The following is a 17,500-nucleotide window of genomic DNA, read 5'->3' as shown; positions in this document are numbered from 1 at the left end:
TCCTGAGCAACAGGCAGTTAGATTTGTGTTTGTCATTTTAAGCGGAAATTGATAAAAAGGGTCTGAACTTTAAGAGGCTTTTTGAATGACTACCTCATCTCTGTATCACGCACATACAATTATTTGTAAGATCCCTCAGTCGAGCAGTGAGGTTATCCAATGTCTCGCAAAGTAGGGCACCTATTGGTAGACGGTTAAAATATAATTATTAAAACAAAAACAGACATTAAATATCCCTTTGAGCATGGTGAAGTTATTAATTACACTTTGGATGGTGTATCAACACACCCAGTCACTACAACGATACAGGCGTCCTTCCTAAAACAAGTTTTAAATTTTACCGAGTTTAAATGGCTGTGATAGGAGAACACTGAGGATGGATCAACAACATTGTAGTTTCTCCACAATACGAACCTAAATGACAGAAAAGAAAATAAGGAAACAGAATACAAGTATTCTAAAAACATCTGGTTTGTTTTGGGGGCAAATCCAATACAACACATAGTGGTGGCTGCCTCATGTTATGGGTATTCTTGTCATCTTTAAAGGACTTGGGAGTTTATCAGGATAAAACAAAAAATGGAATGGAGCTAAGCACAGGCAACATCCTAATACTAAAGAATAATGGGCAAATGTAGCCCAATTCAGGTGTGGAAAGCTCTTAGAGACTTACCCAGAAAGACTCACAGCTGTAATCGCTGACCAAAGGTGATTCTACAAAGTATTGACTCAGGACTGTGAATACTTATGTAAATGAGATATTTCTGTGTTTCCTTTTGAATTAATGTGCAAACATTTCTAAAAACACGTTTTCACTTTGTGTAGATGGTTGAGAGAGAAAAAAAATAGATTTAATCCATTTTGAGTTCAGTCTGTAACGCAAACAAAATGTGGTATAAGTCAATGGAATGAATACATTCTGAATGCTCTGTATATTTAAAAAACACACATTTCCAAAAAAGGCCACCTCACAAAAACCTCCGAAATAAATACATGTACAGTATATCTAGAAAAAGTGGTATATAAATTCAATCTATTATTAATATTATTATTAAAATAAATTGTAATTAAAACTATTCAATTAAAATGATAAATAATGAATAATGTTATCGTACCCAAGTGGAGGCAAGGACAGTCAGGAAGACACAGAAGAAATGTAGTAGCTTCATCTCTCTCTCCTCTCTCTCCTCTCTCTCTCTATGCTGGTCTAGAATACTGTTCCCTCGAGCCTCCGAAGCTTTTTATTATCTCTACTTTATTTACTCTACTTGTTGACAAACCCTTTTAGTCCCAAATAGCACCTAATCCCTATAAGAGTGCACTACTACCTTCTGACCAGGGCCCGTAGGCAGACCCATAGGGCTCTGGTCAAAAGTTGTACACTACATAGGGAATAGGTGCCTTTTGGGACACAGCCTCAGGAGTTAGTCACTGATTGTCTATCTGGGGTTTCCAAACTGATTGATTGGCAGGTTTAGACGATCATTCCAGAAAGGTTGTGTCTGGGGTCATATTTATCAAGCGTCCCAGAGTAGTAGGGCTAATCTAGGATCTGTCCATGTAATCATATTCATTGTGATTAAAAAGGCTAAACTGATCCTAGATCAGCACTTCTACTTAATATACAATAATAGATTAATAGACACTTAATATACACTGTCCCTGGACAGACTGGGTAGCTGTAAGGAGTAGAGGGGAGAAAATGAGAGAAGAACAGAGGAGGTATGTTTTTGGAATAAAACCACAGCCATTAAGGAACAGTGTTGTTGATTTTTTTTTGTTTCTGTGTGGTTGTTGATTGTCATCTCTTCTCTGACGGAGTTGACTTGACCCAGCAGTTCTTAAAGAGACTGTCCCTCTGTAGCCTGGTTCCGGATCTCTTTGTGCTCTTGCCAGCTCTATTGCTCATTGTCACGACAGTACAAGCAGACCGGCTGGCTCCCAGGCTAGTCTTGATAATGTTTTAGCACTGTGTGTGTTTTAGTCATCATGTACAGTGCCCACCCCCACACAGGACAGCAAACAGGAACAATATCTGATGTGTGTTTTAGTCATCATGTACAGTACCCACCCCCACACAGGACAGCAAACAGGAACAATATCTGATGTGTGTTTTAGTCATCATGTACAGTGCCCACCCCCACACAGGACAGCAAATAGGAACAATATCTGATGTGTGTTTTAGTCATCATGTACAGTACCCACCCCCACACAGGACAGCGAATAGGAACAATATCTGATGTGTGTTTTAGTCATCATGTACAGTGCCCACCCCCACACAGGACAGCAAATAGGAACAATATCTGATGTGTGTTTTAGTCATCATGTACAGTACCCACCCCCACACAGGACAGCGAATAGGAACAATATCTGATGTGTGTTTTAGTCATCATGTACAGTGCCCACCCCCACACAGGACAGCGAATAGGAACAATATCTGATGTGTGTTTTAGTCATCATGTACAGTACCCACCCCCACACAGGACAGCAAATAGGAACAATATCTGATGTGTGTTTTAGTCATCATGTACAGTGCCCACCCCCACACAGGACAGCGAATAGGAACAATATTTGATGTGTCCAATTCACGGAAGTGACGAATTCGTGTGCTTCCCTTTACTCAATAATTTGTCAATAGTACAGTGTACCCTGAAAGGCTACGATTAAATATTGATTGCTAAATGATTAACTCTGCATCTACAATCTGTGCTGCCCAATCTCATCTATAAAGGCCAAACTGGTTTTGTCTCTCCTTTGGTAATTTACGTAGACAATTTCACAATTCCTTTTTTATATTTTTTAATTTTACCATGACAAGTCAGCGAACGACAAATTCTTATTTACAATGACGGCCTACCCCGGCCAAACCCGGACGACGCTGAACCAATTGTGCACCGCCCTATGGGACTCCAAATCATGGCCGGTTGTGATACAACCTGGATACCAAACCAGGATGTCTGTAGTGACGCCACCAGCACTAGAGACGCAGTGCCATATACCGGAGCTGCCTCACAATGACAATGATCTTACGACCCCAAATATTGAAGTCTCCCTTGATGCTGAAAAAGCATTCAACAGAGTGGAATGTCTGCATTATCGCGGTTTTAGTTTGTTCCAATATTTGGATAAAAAAAATATTTATAATTCACCAATGGCAGAAGTGAAAATCAACATCCCAGTACTCATCCCCCTTCCTGTTGTCTCAAGGGACAAGGCAAGGCTGTCCGACCAGTGTAGGATTTTTCTGTGCTTTGGTCATAGAATCCTTTGCCGCACATGATTAGATCACATGACCAAATGAAAATGATTCCAATTGGAAAAGAGAACCATGTTAATCCTCATTGTATTGCGGATGATGTCTTGTTCTATCTCCTAGACCGATCATTGCTTTGAAGAGTTTGTTAAACTGTCTGATTATAAAGTCAATTGGTCAGAGATTATACTGAGATTATATCTACCGTCAACACCAAACGTTTACAAGACCAATTCAAATGGAAATGGTCCTTGAAGAATATGAAGTACTTGTCAATAATACACCCTGGACGCCTACATTAGAGAGAACATCCGAACATTAGACCCTGAAAGCCTACTGAAGGTCAGCAGACATTAGTCAGGCTCATGGTCTCGTCAATAGGTGGCCCCGCGACTTTAAAAATCCGTGTCACCCTCAGTCCAAATGGGAATGAAGTTACCTATATGGCTAAAGAGTCAGGGTTAGTTTCTGCTGTGTGAGACATGAGTTCAGATCCCTCCCCATTGACAAGGGAAGGGACAGTATGTTCTTGTGTAGTTTTTATTCTTACTTTATTTAAAAATATATATATTTTCTATATTGTTATTATTATTTCGACATTGTTTGGAAAGAGCTCTCAAGATAAGAATTTCACTGGACAGTTGTAGCCTGTCCAACTTTGAAAGTTTGACATTAAAAAGTAATCCTACGCATCAGTTTGAAATAGAAGACTAGGTTGACTCAATGTAAAAGTGACTCAGTGACAATCACAACATCCTCACTCATTTTTTAAACAAGAAATGAATGAGGTCTACTGCAACTTCAATCACCTATAGCTCCGTCATTGTGTACATCTAGCCCCATCATGCGCCCATTTCCAAAACGACACAATCACCGGAGCGGACCGAAAATTGGCCCAACCTGGGTTCCTACACGGACTATTTTGGTCGTAGCACGAGTTAAATGTATTCTTGAACTTCCAGAGTTGACTTTCTCGATTTATTCAGGTTAAACTATTTTAATTACAATGTCTAATATCACCAATTTATCCCGTGTCGTCCACGCATTGAGGGTCCGACGGCTGACAAATGTTTTTTGCTTGAAAACACCCGCTTTTGCTTGCAACTTGGCGAGATTCCTGCACTCGAACTACTCGTCCAGCAGAACTTTCCCAAAGCATCGGATTGAATGCGCTACACATTACACCTCTTCAGCAAAGAAGGACACCGTTAGGATAGGATGCGCGTCCGGGTTTTGGGGAGATACGGCGGCCTCAGGTAAGATAGACCTCGATGGTTGTAGTTGTCGAGGCACATGACTTGTTCTCTAGTCTAGCCAACTAGGACAGAGTTCATTCGCCTTGACCTCAGAGACGCTAGGGTTGCGTTACAAGTGGCACCCTATTCGCATGTAGTGCACTACTTTTGGCCAAGACCCTATAGTGTAGGGTGCTATAGAATTAAGCTCTTATATTCATGTGTTATGTCAGTTTATGACAACATTAACTATCTATCTACAAACATTATCAATGGATATGAGTATGGATAGCTTGGATCAATGTATTCACTTTTAGCAGACAAAGTATTTATGGAACTCTTCTCTCTCTGTCACTCTGTCTCTCTTTCTCTCTCTCTCTTTCTCTCTCTCTCTGTCTCTCTCTCTCTGTCTCTCTGTCTCTTTCTCTCTCTCTCTCTCTCTCTCTCTCTCACTGTCTCTCTCTCTCTCTGTGTCTCTGTCTCTCGCTGTCTCTCTCTCTCGCTGTCTCTCTCTCGCTGTCTCTCTCTCTCTCTGTCTCTCTCTCTCTGTGTCTCTGTCTCTCTCTCTCTCTGTCTCCCTCTCTCGCTCTCTCTCTCTCTCTCTCTCTCTCTCTCTCTCTCTTGCTCTCTCTCTCTCTCTCTCTCTCTCTCTCTCTCTCTCTCTCTCTTGCTCTCTCTCTCTCTCTCTCTTGCTCTCTCTCTCTCTCTCTCTCTCTCTTGCTCTCTCTCTCTCTCTCTCTCTCTCTCTTGCTCTCTCTCTCTCTCTCTCTCTCTCTCTCTCTCTCTCTCTCTTGCTCTCTCTCTCTCTCTCTCTCTTGCTCTCTCTCTCTCTCTCTCTCTTGCTCTCTCTCTCTCGCTCTCTCTCTCTCTCTCTCTCTCTCTCTCTCTCTCAGTCCCCCAGCTGATATACAGTGGGCAGATAGACTACCTGGTGTTTGACTACCTCAGTGAGATCACCATGTCTCTCCTCACCGTGGCCAAGACCAAGATGCCTGTGAGCTCATTACCTATCAATCATTCATTTTCTTGTCAATTACCTTTGAATCCCGGCTAGTATCAATAATCACCAGGTCAAGAAGCCTGTGAATCCACCTATTCATCCGTAACCTATCAATAACCAATATTAGTTATCTAATCAATCCATTTCTTCTTCTTTCAGAATATGGGTTATGCCCCTGACTTTGTCCAAATAGCTATAGCTCCCTTTATACATGACATCCATAAGAAAGGTAGGACCTTCATGTTAACCTTCCACATCAACATATTACTAGATATTTTATCATGTTGACATTACAAGTCGTGCGTGCTTATGTGCGTGTGTGTGTGTTTGTGTAGGTATCCGGGTGGTCAGTAATGTGTGTGTGTTTGTGTAGGTATCCGGGTGGTCAGTAATGTGTGTGTGTTTGTGTAGGTATCCGGGTGGTCAGTAATGTGTGTGTGTGTGTGTGTGTGTAGGTATCCGGGTGGTCAGTAATGTGTGTGTGTGTGTGTGTGTGTAGGTATCCGGGTGGTCAGTAATGTGTGTGTGTTTGTGTAGGTATCCGGGTGGTCAGTAATGTGTGTGTGTTTGTGTAGGTATCCGGGTGGTCAGTAATGTGTGTGTGTTTGTGTAGGTATCCGGGTGGTCAGTAATGTGTGTGTGTTTGTGTAGGTATCCGGGTGGTCAGTAATGTGTGTGTGTGTGTGTGTAGGTATCCGGGTGGTCAGTAATGTGTGTGTGTAGGTATCCGGGTGGTCAGTAATGTGTGTGTGTGTGTAGGTATCCGGGTGGTCAGTAATGTGTGTGTGTGTGTGTAGGTATCCGGGTGGTCAGTAATGTGTGTGTGTGTAGGTATCCGGGTGGTCAATAATGTGTGTGTGTGTGTGTGTGTGTGTGTAGGTATCTGGGTGGTCAGTAATGTGTGTGTGTGTGTGTGTTTGTGTAGGTATCCGGGTGGTCAGTAATGTGTGTGTGTTTGTGTAGGTATCCGGGTGGTCAGTAATGCTGGGGGTGTGAACCCGCTGGCTTGCGCTGCCGCTATACAGGAAGTAGTCAAGAAGGCGGGACTTGATCTCAAGGTCGCCGTGGTGACTGGCGATGACCTCATGGCTCAGGTATGTACGCTCAAATCAAATCCTATTTTATTGGTCACATGCACATGGTTAGCAGATGTTAATGTGAGTGTAGCGAAATGCTTGGCCTTCTTGGTCCTGACTGTGCAGTAATATCTAACAAGTAATCTAACAATTCCCCAACAACTACATCATACACACAAATCTAAATGGATGGAATAAGAATATGTACATATAGATATATGGACAGCTGAGCGACGTAGGCAAGATGATATAAGATGCAGTAAATACATATGAGATGAGTAATGTCAGATATGTAAACATTGTTAAAGCGACTAGTGACTTTCTATGTAGGCAGCAACCTCTATGTGCTGTTTAACAGTCTGATGGCCTTGAGATAAAAGCTGTTTTTCAGTTTCTCTGTCTCAGCTTTGATGCACCTGTACTGACCTCGCCTTCTGGATGATAGCGGGGTGAACAGGCAGTGGCTCGGGTGGTTGTTGTCCTTGATGGTCTTTATGGCCTTCCTGTGACATCGGGTGGTGTAGGTGTCCTGGAGGGCAGGTAGTTTGCCCCGGTGATGCGTTGTGCAGACCGCACCACCCTCTGGAGAGCCTTGGGTTTGAGGGCGGTGCAGTTGCCGTACCAGGCGGTGATACAGCCCGACAGGATGCTCTCAATTGTGCATCTGTAAAAGTTTGAGGGTTTTAGGTGACAAGCCAAATTTCTTCAGCCTCCTGAGGTTGAAGAGGCACTGTTGCGCCTTCAACACGCTGTCTGTGTGGGTGGACCATTTCAGTTTGTCTGTGATGTTTATGCCGAGGAACTTAACTTACTACCTTCTCCACTACTGTCCCGTCGATGTGGATCGGGGGGGTGCTCCCTCTGCTGTTTCCTGAAGTACACGATAATCTCCGCTCTTTGTCATCATTGTCATAATTTCGTTCAATGCAATTCTCTATTGCTTTGCATTGTCGGGGTAGGTTCCTTGTTCCTGGTCAATCATTGGCTAATTGGTGAAATCAGCAGCCAGACAATATCTTCTTTAAGTAAATCAATAAAACCTTTATTAATTGCAGACAGAAGTTGACAATAGAAACACGTTTCAGAAATGTTTCTGCAAAATAAAACAGGTCAAAGTTGCGTTAATATACTTGCAGTCGACCCCTAGTGATGTAACTGCCTACATCAACACCTTCTACTCATGAGACCATGCCCATGCATATACAGTCATTTTCCATTCACGTTAGTTAGACAAACTTGCAGGTGAAAACGATAGTCCAGTGTTAAGGGCTCAGCAGTAATTTTCCATTCACGTGTGGCTTACAGTGGTGTGTCTGACTTGTCTCTTATCTATACTATTCCCCTGCAGGTGTCTGTGTCTGTGTATCTCGTTTAGCCTTGAGGCGCTTTCTCACAGACAACCTGTTTTGACCGCAATAACTCACACATCTGCTCAGACCGTTTCCTATAAGAGACAGAGACTAGAAAAGAACTGTGGAACAGTATTAAACCTTTTAATGCATATAATATATTGCTAATCTGTGGTCCAGGACCCTATAAATGTAGTGGGGGAGGGGTCTTATAGCCCTTCCCCTTCTATTAATACAACATAAGAATAATCAATTATTATAAAACATAAATCATTTTGTGCAGCCCCTATCATGACCCCAAGGTGACCCCCATTAGCATAGATTGCCAACTCCTCTCCTCCTACCTTTTCTCTCCTCCCTCCCTCCTTTCCTCTCCTCCTTTCCTCTCCTCCTCCCTCCTTTCCTCCTCCCTCCCTCCTTTCCTCTCCTCCCCCTCCTTTCCTCCTCCCTCCCTCCTTTCCTCTCCTCCCCCTCCTTTCCTCTCCTCCTCCCTCCTTTCCTTTCCTCTCCTCTCCTCCTCCCTCCTTTCCTCTCCTCCCCCCTCCTTTCCTCTCCTTCTCCCTCCTTTCCTCCTCCCTCCCTCCTTTCCGCTCCACCCCCTCCTTTCCTCTCCTCTTCCCTCCCTCCCTCCTTTCCACTCCTCCCCCTCCTTTCCTCTCCTCCTCCCTTCTATCCTCTCCTCTCCTCTCCTCTAGAAAGACAGTCTGTCTGAGGTGAGAATGGCTGATGGGGTGAGCAGGTCTAAGCTGCCTACAACCGTCCACAGTATGAATGCCTACCTGGGGTAAGTCTGGGAACAATAGAAACACAATACTGAACTAGTATATACTGTTAGAACAATACAATACTGAACTATTATATACTGTTAGAACAATACAATACTGAACTATTATATACTGTTAGAACAAGAGAATGTTGGATTGTTTTTTAGCATAAAACACTCCCTTCTGCCCCACACTCTGTCTCTCCCTCCCTCCGCCCCACTCTGTCTCTCCCTCCCTCCGCCCCACTCTGTCTCTCCCTCCCTCCGCCCCACTCTGTCTCTCCCTCCCTCCGCCCCACTCTGTCTCTCCCTCCCTCCGCCCCACTCTGTCTCTCCCTCCCTCTGCCCCACTCTCTGTCTCTCCCTCCCTCTGCCCCACTCTCTGTCTCTCCCTCCCTCCGTCCCACTCTCTGTCTCTCCCTCCCTCCGTCCCACTCTCTGTCTCTCCCTCCCTCTGCCCCACTCTCTGTCTCTCCCTCCCTCCACCCCACTCTCTGTCTCTCCCTCCCTCCGCCCCACTCTCTCTCCCTCTGCCCCACTCTCTGTCTCTCTCTCCCTCCGCCCCACTCTCTGTCTCTCCCTCCCTCTGCCCCACTCTCGGTCTCTCCCTCCCTCCGCCCCACTCTCTGTCGCTCTGTCTCTCTCTCCCTCTGCCCCACTCTCTCTCCTTCCGCCCCACTCTCTCTCTCCCTCTGCCCCACTCTCTCTCTCCTTCCGCCCCACTCTCTCCCTCCCTCTGCCCCACTCTCGGTCTCTCCCTCCCTCTGTCCCTCCCTCTGTCCCTCCCTCCCTCCCTCCCTCCGCCCTACTCTCGGTCTCGCCCTCCCTCCATCCGCCCCACTCTAGGTCTCTCCCTCCCTCCCTCCGCCCCACTCTCGGTCTCTCCCTCCCTCTTCCATTCTCCTACTGTCTCTCCCTCTCCCACTCTCCTTCTATCCCTACCTCCCCCACTCTCCCTCTATCCCTCCCCTATTCTACCTCTATCCCTCCCCTCACTCTCAATCTATCCCTCCCTCTGCCCCACTCTGTCTATCCCTCCCTCCTCACACTTTCTCTATCCCCACACTCTCCCACTATCCCTCCCTCTTCCATTCTCCTCCTATCCCTCCCCTCACTCTCCCTCTATCCTTCCCTCCCCCCACTCTCCCTCTATCCTTCCTTGCAAATAGTTACAGTACAAAAGGAAAATAAAATAAATCAACCTAAATATAGGTTTTATTTACAACTAGTTGCACTTTTCTTGTGGCAACAGGTCACACATCTTGCTGCTGTGATGGCACACTGTGGTATTTCACCCAATAGATATGGGAGTTAATCAAAATTGGATTTGTTTTCAAATTCTTTGTGGGTCTGTGTAATCTGAGGGAAATATGTGTCTCTAATATGGTCATACATTTGGCAGGAGGTTAGGAAGTGCAGCTCAGTTTCCACCTCATTTTGTGGGCAGTGAGCACATAGCCTGTCTTCTCTTGAGAGCCATGTCTGCCTACGGCGGCCTTTCTCAATAGCAAGGCTATGCTCACTGAGTCTGTACATAGTCAATGCTTTCTTCAATTTAGGGTCAGTCAGGTATTCTGCCACTGTGTACTCATGATGTACCCCCTCTTCCCCTCTCTCCACAGTGCAGTGCCCATCCAGAGGTGTCTAGACCTGGGGGCTGACATTGTAGTCACAGGGAGATGTGTGGACAGTGCTGTCGCCCTAGGACCTCTTATGCACTCTGTAGGTTACTGTGTGTGTGTGTGTGTGTGTGTGTGTGTACTCATCCCTCTCGTGTCCACTTCTGTTCTTGTACCAGTCAAAACACTCCTCAGACCTCCTCTGGGAAACTGATTTTAAACACCTTTATTTATTTATATTGGGAGTTTTGCGTGTTGTCTTGGGATGTGATGGGGTGGGTTGGGTTGGGTTGGGATGGGTTGGGGTGGGTTGGGGTGGGTTGGGTTGGGTTGGGATGGGTTGGGATGGGTTGGGATGGGTTGGGTTGGGATGGGTTGGGTTGGGATGTGTTGGGGTGGGTTGGGATGGGTTGGGATGGGTTGGGGTGGGTTGGGATGGGTTGGGATGGGTTGGGATGGGATGGGATGGATGGTTGGGGTGGGGTGGGTTGGGGTGGGGTGGGGTGGGTTGGGTGGGTTGGGATGGGTTGGGATGGGTTGGGGTGGGTTGGGTTGGGGTGGGTTGGGATGTGATGGGGTGGGTTGGGTTGGGGTGGGTTGGGTGGGGTGGGTGGTTGGGATGGGTTGGGATGGGTTGGGATGGGTTGGGATGGGTTGGGTTGGGATGTGTTGGGGTGGGTTGGGGTGGGTTGGGATGGGTTGGGGTGGGTTGGGGTGGGTTGGGATGTGATGGGATGGGATGGGTTGGGGTGGGTTGGGTTGGGGTGGGTTGGGGTGGGTTGGGATGGGTTGGGGTGGGTTGGGGTGGGTTGGGATGGGGTGGGATGTGATGGGGTGGGTTGGGTTGGGTTGGGGTGGGTTGGGGTGGGTTGGGGTGGTTGGGATGGTTGGGGTGGGTTGGGGTGGGTTGGGATGGGATGGGTTGGGGTGGGTTGGGGTGGGTTGGGTTGGGTTGGGTTGGGGTGGGTTGGGTTGGGGTGGGGTGGGTTGGGTTGGTTGGGGTTGGGATGGGATGATGGGTGGTGTGTGTGATGGGTTGGGTGGGATGGGTTGGGGTTGGGTTGGGTTGGGTTGGGGGTGGGGTTGGGGATGGGTTGGGGTGGGTTGGGTGGGGGTGGGTTGGGGTGGGTGGGTGGGGGGGGTTGGGTTGGGAGGGGTGGGGGTGGTGGGGTGGGGGGGGGGGTGGGTGGGGGGGGGTGGGGGTGGGGTGGGGGTTGGGGGGGGGTGGGGTGGGGTGGGGGGGTGGGGTGGGTGGGTGGGGTTGTGGGGGGGTTGGGGGTGGGGGGGGGGGGGGGGGGGGTTGGGGTTGGGGGTTGGGATGGGTTGGGGTGGGTTGGGATGGGTTGGGTTGGGATGGGTTGGGATGGGTTGGGTTGGGTTGGGATGGGTTGGGGTGGGTTGGGATGGGATGGGATGGGATGGGTTGGGGTGGGTTGGGATGGGTTGGGATGGGTTGGGATGGGTTGGGGTGGGTTGGGGTGGGTTGGGATGGGGTGGGTTGGGGTGGGATGGGTTGGGTTGGGTTGGGGTGGGATGGGGTGGGATGGGTTGGGTTGGGGTGGGTTGGGGTGGGTTGGGGTGGGATGGGATGGGTTGGGGTGGGTTGGGTTGGGGTGGGTTGGGTTGGGATGGGTTGGGATGGGTTGTGATGTCATGGGTTGTGGATGTAATGTGATGGGTTGTGATGTGATGGGTTGTATTGTGTTATCTTTCTGACAGTTTGGGTGGAAGCAAAACAACTATGACCTGTTGGCAGCTGGGAGGTAAACACACACTTTGATATTTTGTTTGTTTCCTTGCATGAGAACAGGGGAGGTTACTATGAGGCTTGAGCACAGGGGAGGTTACTATGAGGCATGAGAACAGGGAAGGTTACTATGAGGCATGAGAACAGGGAAGGTTACTATGAGGCATGAGAACAGGGAAGGTTACTATGAGGCATGAGCACAGGGGAGGTTACTATGAGGCATGAGAACAGGGAAGGTTACTATGAGGCATGAGCACAGGGGAGGTTACTATGAGGCATGCGCACAGGGGAGGTTACTATGAGGCATGAGAACAGGGAAGGTTACTATGAGGCATGAGCACAGGGGAGGTTACTATGAGGCATGAGAACAGAGAAGGTTACTATGAGGCATGAGAACAGGGAAGGTTACTATGAGGCATGAGCACAGGGGAGATTACTATGAGGCATGAGCACAGGGAAGGTTACTGCAAGGATTGAGCACAGGGAAGGTTACTATGAGGCATGAGAACAGGGAAGGTTACTATGAGGCATGAGCACAGGGGAGGTTACTATGAGGCATGAGAACAGGGAAGGTTACTATGAGGCATGAGCACAGGGGAGGTTACTATGAGGCATGAGAACAGGGAGATTAATATGAGGCATGAGCACAGGGGAGGTTACTATGAGGCATGAGCACAGGGAAGGTTACTATGAGGCATGAGCACAGGGGAGGTTACTATGAGGCATGAGCACAGGGAAGGTTACTGCAAGGATTGAGCACAGGGAAGGTTACTATGAGGCATGAGCACAGGGGAGGTTACTATGAGGCATGAGAACAGGGAAGGTTACTATGAGGCATGAGCACAGGGAAGGTTACTATGAGGCATGAGAACAGGGAAGGTTACTATGAGGCATGAGCACAGGGGAGGTTACTATGAGGCACGAGAACAGGGGAGGTTACTATGAGGCATGAGCACAGGGGAAGGTTACTATGAGGCATGAGAACAGGGAAGGTTACTATGAGGCATGAGCACAGGGGAGGTTACTATGAGGCATGAGCACAGGGAAGGTTACTGCAAGGATTGAGCACAGGGAAGGTTACTATGAGGCATGAGAACAGGGAAGGTTACTATGAGGCATGAGCACAGGGGAGGTTACTATGAGGCATGAGCACAGGGAAGGTTACTATGAGGCATGAGCACAGGGAAGGTTACTATGAGGCATGAGCACAGGGGAGGTTACTATGAGGCATGAGCACAGTGAAGGTAACTATGAGGCATGAGCACAGTGAAGGTTACTATGAGGCATGAGCACAGGGAAGGTTACTATGAGGCATGAGCACAGGGAAGGTTACTATGAGGCATGAGCACAGTGAAGGTTACTATGAGGCATGAGCACAGGGGAGGTTACTATGAGGCATGAGCACAGTGAAGGTAACTATGAGGCATGAGCACAGTGAAGGTAACTGTAAGGCATGAGCACAGTGAAGGTTACAATGAGGATAAGCTGTTCCAGAATACAGTAGTTTAACTGATCTTTAAACCCTGCTCCCTCTCTCAGTCTTGCAGGCCATCTCATAGAGTGTGGTGCCCAGGCAACCGGTGGCATATTCACAGACTGGCACACAGTACCCGACTGGTGAGGACATCATACAGTTATTTCCTGTCCCAATGCTAGCTCCATCTACTACCTCTCATGAGAGAACAATATTATACACTAATGTCTTATCTTTCTTACCTCTTACCATTGAATATAATACTGTTCCTACCACTACTACTACTACCACTACTACCACTACTACCAATACTACTACTACCACTACTACCACTACTACCAATACTACTACTACCACTACTACCACTACTACCAATACTACTACTACCACTACTACCACTACTACCAATACTACTACTACCACTACTACCACTACTACCAATACTACTACTACCACTACTACCAATACTACTACTACCACTACTACCAATACTACTACTACCACTACTACCACTACTACCACTACTACCAATACTACTACTACCACTACTACCACTACTACCACTACTACCACTACTACCAATACTACTACTACCACTACTACCACTACTACCAATACTACTACTACCACTACTACCAATACTACTACTACCACTACTACCAATACTACTACTACCACTACTACCAATACTACTACTACCACTACCACTACTACCACTACTACCACTACTACCACTACTACTACTACCACTACTACCACTACTACCAATACTACTACTACCACTACTACCAATACTACTACTACTACTACTACTACCACTACTACCACTACTACCACTACTACCAATACTACTACTACCACTACTACCAATACTACTACTACCACTACTACCAATACTGCTACTACCACTACTACCACTACTACCAATACTACTACTACCACTACTACCAATACTACTACTACCACTACTACCAATACTACTACTACCACTACTACCACTACTACCAATACTACCACTACTACCACTACTACCAATACTACTACTACCACTACTACTACTACCAATACTACTACTACTACCAATACTACCACTACTACTACTACTACTACTACTACTACTACTACTACTACTACTACTACTACCACTACTACCACTACTACCAATACTACTACTACCACTACTACTACTACCACTACTACCACTACTACCAATACTACCACTACTACCAATACTACTACTACCACTACTACTACTACCACTACTACCACTACTACTACTACCACTACTACTAGAACTACTACTACCACTACTACCACTACTACCAATACTACCACTACTACCAATACTACTACTACCACTACTACTACTACCACTACTACCATACTACTACTACTACCACTACTACTACTACCACTACTACCACTACTACTACTACTACTACCACTACTACCACTACTACTACTACCACTACTTCTACTACCACTACTACTACTACTACCACTACTTCTACTACCACTACTACCACTACTACCACTACTACCAATACTACTACTACCACTACTACCAATACTACTACTACTACTACTACTACCACTACTACCACTACTACCAATACTACTACTACCACTACTACTACTACCACTACTACTACTACCACTTCTACCAATACTACTACCACTACTACCAGTACTACTACTACCACTACTACTACTACCAATACTACTACTACTACTACTACTACCACTACTACCACTACTACCAATACTACTACTACCACTACTACTACTACCACTTCTACCAATACTACTACCACTACTACCAGTACTACTACTACCACTACTACTACTACCACTACTACCACTACTACCAATACTACCACTACTACCAATACTACTACTACTACTACTACCACTACTACCAATACTACTACTACCACTACTACCAATACTACTACTACCACTACTACTACTACCACTACTACCAATACTACTACTACCACTACTACTACTACCACTACTACCAATACTACTACTACTACTGCTACTACTACTACCACTACTACCACTACCACTACTACCAATACTACTACTACCACTACCACTACTACCACTACCACTACTACCACTACTACTACTACTACTACTACTACACTACTACTACTACTACTACTACTACTACTACTACCACTACTACCACTACCACTACTACCACTACCACTACTACCACTACCACTACTACCACTACCACTACTACCAATACTACTAATACCAATACTACTACTACCACTACTACCAATACTACTACTACCACTACTACCACTACTATTACTACCACTACCACTACTACTACTACCACTACTACTACTACTACTACTACTACTACCACTACTACCAATACTACTACTACTACTACTACTACTACCACTACTACCAATACTACTACTACCACTACCACTACTACCACTACCACTACTACCAATACTACTACTACCAATACTACTACTACCACTACTACTACTACCACTACCACTACTACCAATACTACTACTACTACTACTACCACTACCACTACTACCAATACTACTACTACCACTACTACTACTACTACCACTACCAATACTACTACTACCACTACCACTACTACTACTACCACTACTACTATACTACTACTACCACTACTACCAATACTACTACTACCACTACTACTACTACCACTACCACTACTACCAATACTACTACTACCACTACTACCACTACCACTACTACCAATACTACTACTACTACCAATACTACTACTACTGCTACTACTACTACTGCTACTACTACTACAAATACTACTACTGCTACCAATACTACTACTGCTACCAATACTACTACTGCTACCAATACTACTACTACTACCACTACTACCAATACTACTACTACTACCAATACTACTACTACTACCAATACTACTACTACTACCACTACTACTACTACTACCACTACTACTATACTACTACTACTACCACTACTACTACTACCGCTACTACCAATACTACTACTACCACTACTACTACTACCACTACCACTACTACCAATACTACTACTACTACCAATACTACTACTACTGCTACTACTACTACTACCAATACTACTACTACTGCTACTACTACTACTACTACTGCTACTACTACTACCAATACTACTACTGCTACCAATACTACTACTGCTACCAATACTACTACTGCTACCAATACTACTACTACTACTACTACTACTACTACCACTACTACCAATACTACTGCCAATACTACTACTACTACTACTACCAATACTACTACCACTACTACTGTTACCAATACTACTACTGCTACTACTACTACTACTACCACTACTACTACTACCACTACTACCAATACTACTACTACTACTACCACTACTACTACTGCTACCAATACTACTACCAATACTACTACTGCTACCAATACTACTACCACTACTACCAATACTACTACTGCTACCAATACTACTACTGCTACTACTACTACTACTACTACTACCAATACTACTACTACTACCAATACTACTACTGCTACCAATACTACTACTGCTACCAATGCTACTACTGCTACCAATACTGCTACCAATGCTACTACTGCTACCAATACTACTACTACTGCTACCAATACTACTACTGCTATCAATGCTACCACTGCTACCAATACTACTACTGCTACCAATGCTACTACTGCTTCCAATACTACTACTGCCACTGCCAATACTACTACTGCTACCAATACTACTACTGCTACCAATGCTACTACTGCTACCAATGCTACTACTGCTACCTATGCTACTACTGCTACCAATACTACTACTGCTACTACTGCTACAACTACTACTACTACTACTATTACCAATACTACTATTACTACTACGAATATTACCAATATTACTGTTACTACTACTACCACTTCTACTACTACTAATACTACTACTACT

The 17,500-nt window shown here is 45.7% G+C and overlaps 2 protein-coding genes across 3 annotated transcripts in view; one reads left to right on the top strand and one right to left on the bottom strand.

Moving 5' to 3' along the window:
• The window catches only part of fga (fibrinogen alpha chain), an 8,947-nt gene extending 7,563 nt beyond the window's left edge, over positions 1 to 1,384 (bottom strand). Inside the window, exon 1 of one of the 2 annotated variants that reach the window (XM_036958354.2) lies at positions 1,116 to 1,384. In XM_036958354.2, coding sequence (XP_036814249.1) covers positions 1,116 to 1,169 — 54 coding nt within the window. In that variant the 5' untranslated portion in view covers positions 1,170 to 1,384. The remainder of the gene's footprint in view (positions 1 to 1,115) is intronic. The other variant, XM_090214939.1, reaches the window with a different exon arrangement.
• A 2,688-nt stretch (positions 1,385 to 4,072) lies between these two features.
• LOC118942971 (uncharacterized) overlaps positions 4,073 to 17,500 on the top strand; it is a 60,986-nt gene continuing 47,558 nt past the window's right edge. The window contains exons 1-8 of the mRNA XM_036958356.2: positions 4,073 to 4,509; positions 5,382 to 5,482; positions 5,648 to 5,717; positions 6,452 to 6,582; positions 8,609 to 8,697; positions 10,299 to 10,398; positions 12,015 to 12,058; positions 13,582 to 13,659. Of these exons, the coding sequence (XP_036814251.1) occupies positions 4,260 to 4,509; positions 5,382 to 5,482; positions 5,648 to 5,717; positions 6,452 to 6,582; positions 8,609 to 8,697; positions 10,299 to 10,398; positions 12,015 to 12,058; positions 13,582 to 13,659 (863 nt within the window). The 5' untranslated portion in view covers positions 4,073 to 4,259. The remainder of the gene's footprint in view (positions 4,510 to 5,381; positions 5,483 to 5,647; positions 5,718 to 6,451; positions 6,583 to 8,608; positions 8,698 to 10,298; positions 10,399 to 12,014; positions 12,059 to 13,581; positions 13,660 to 17,500) is intronic.

Source organism: Oncorhynchus mykiss, chromosome 21, assembly GCF_057628025.1.
Source record: "Oncorhynchus mykiss isolate SJ-2025 chromosome 21, ASM5762802v1, whole genome shotgun sequence".
NCBI lineage: Eukaryota > Metazoa > Chordata > Actinopteri > Salmoniformes > Salmonidae > Oncorhynchus > Oncorhynchus mykiss.
This window is presented reverse-complemented; position numbering and strand designations above follow the sequence as displayed.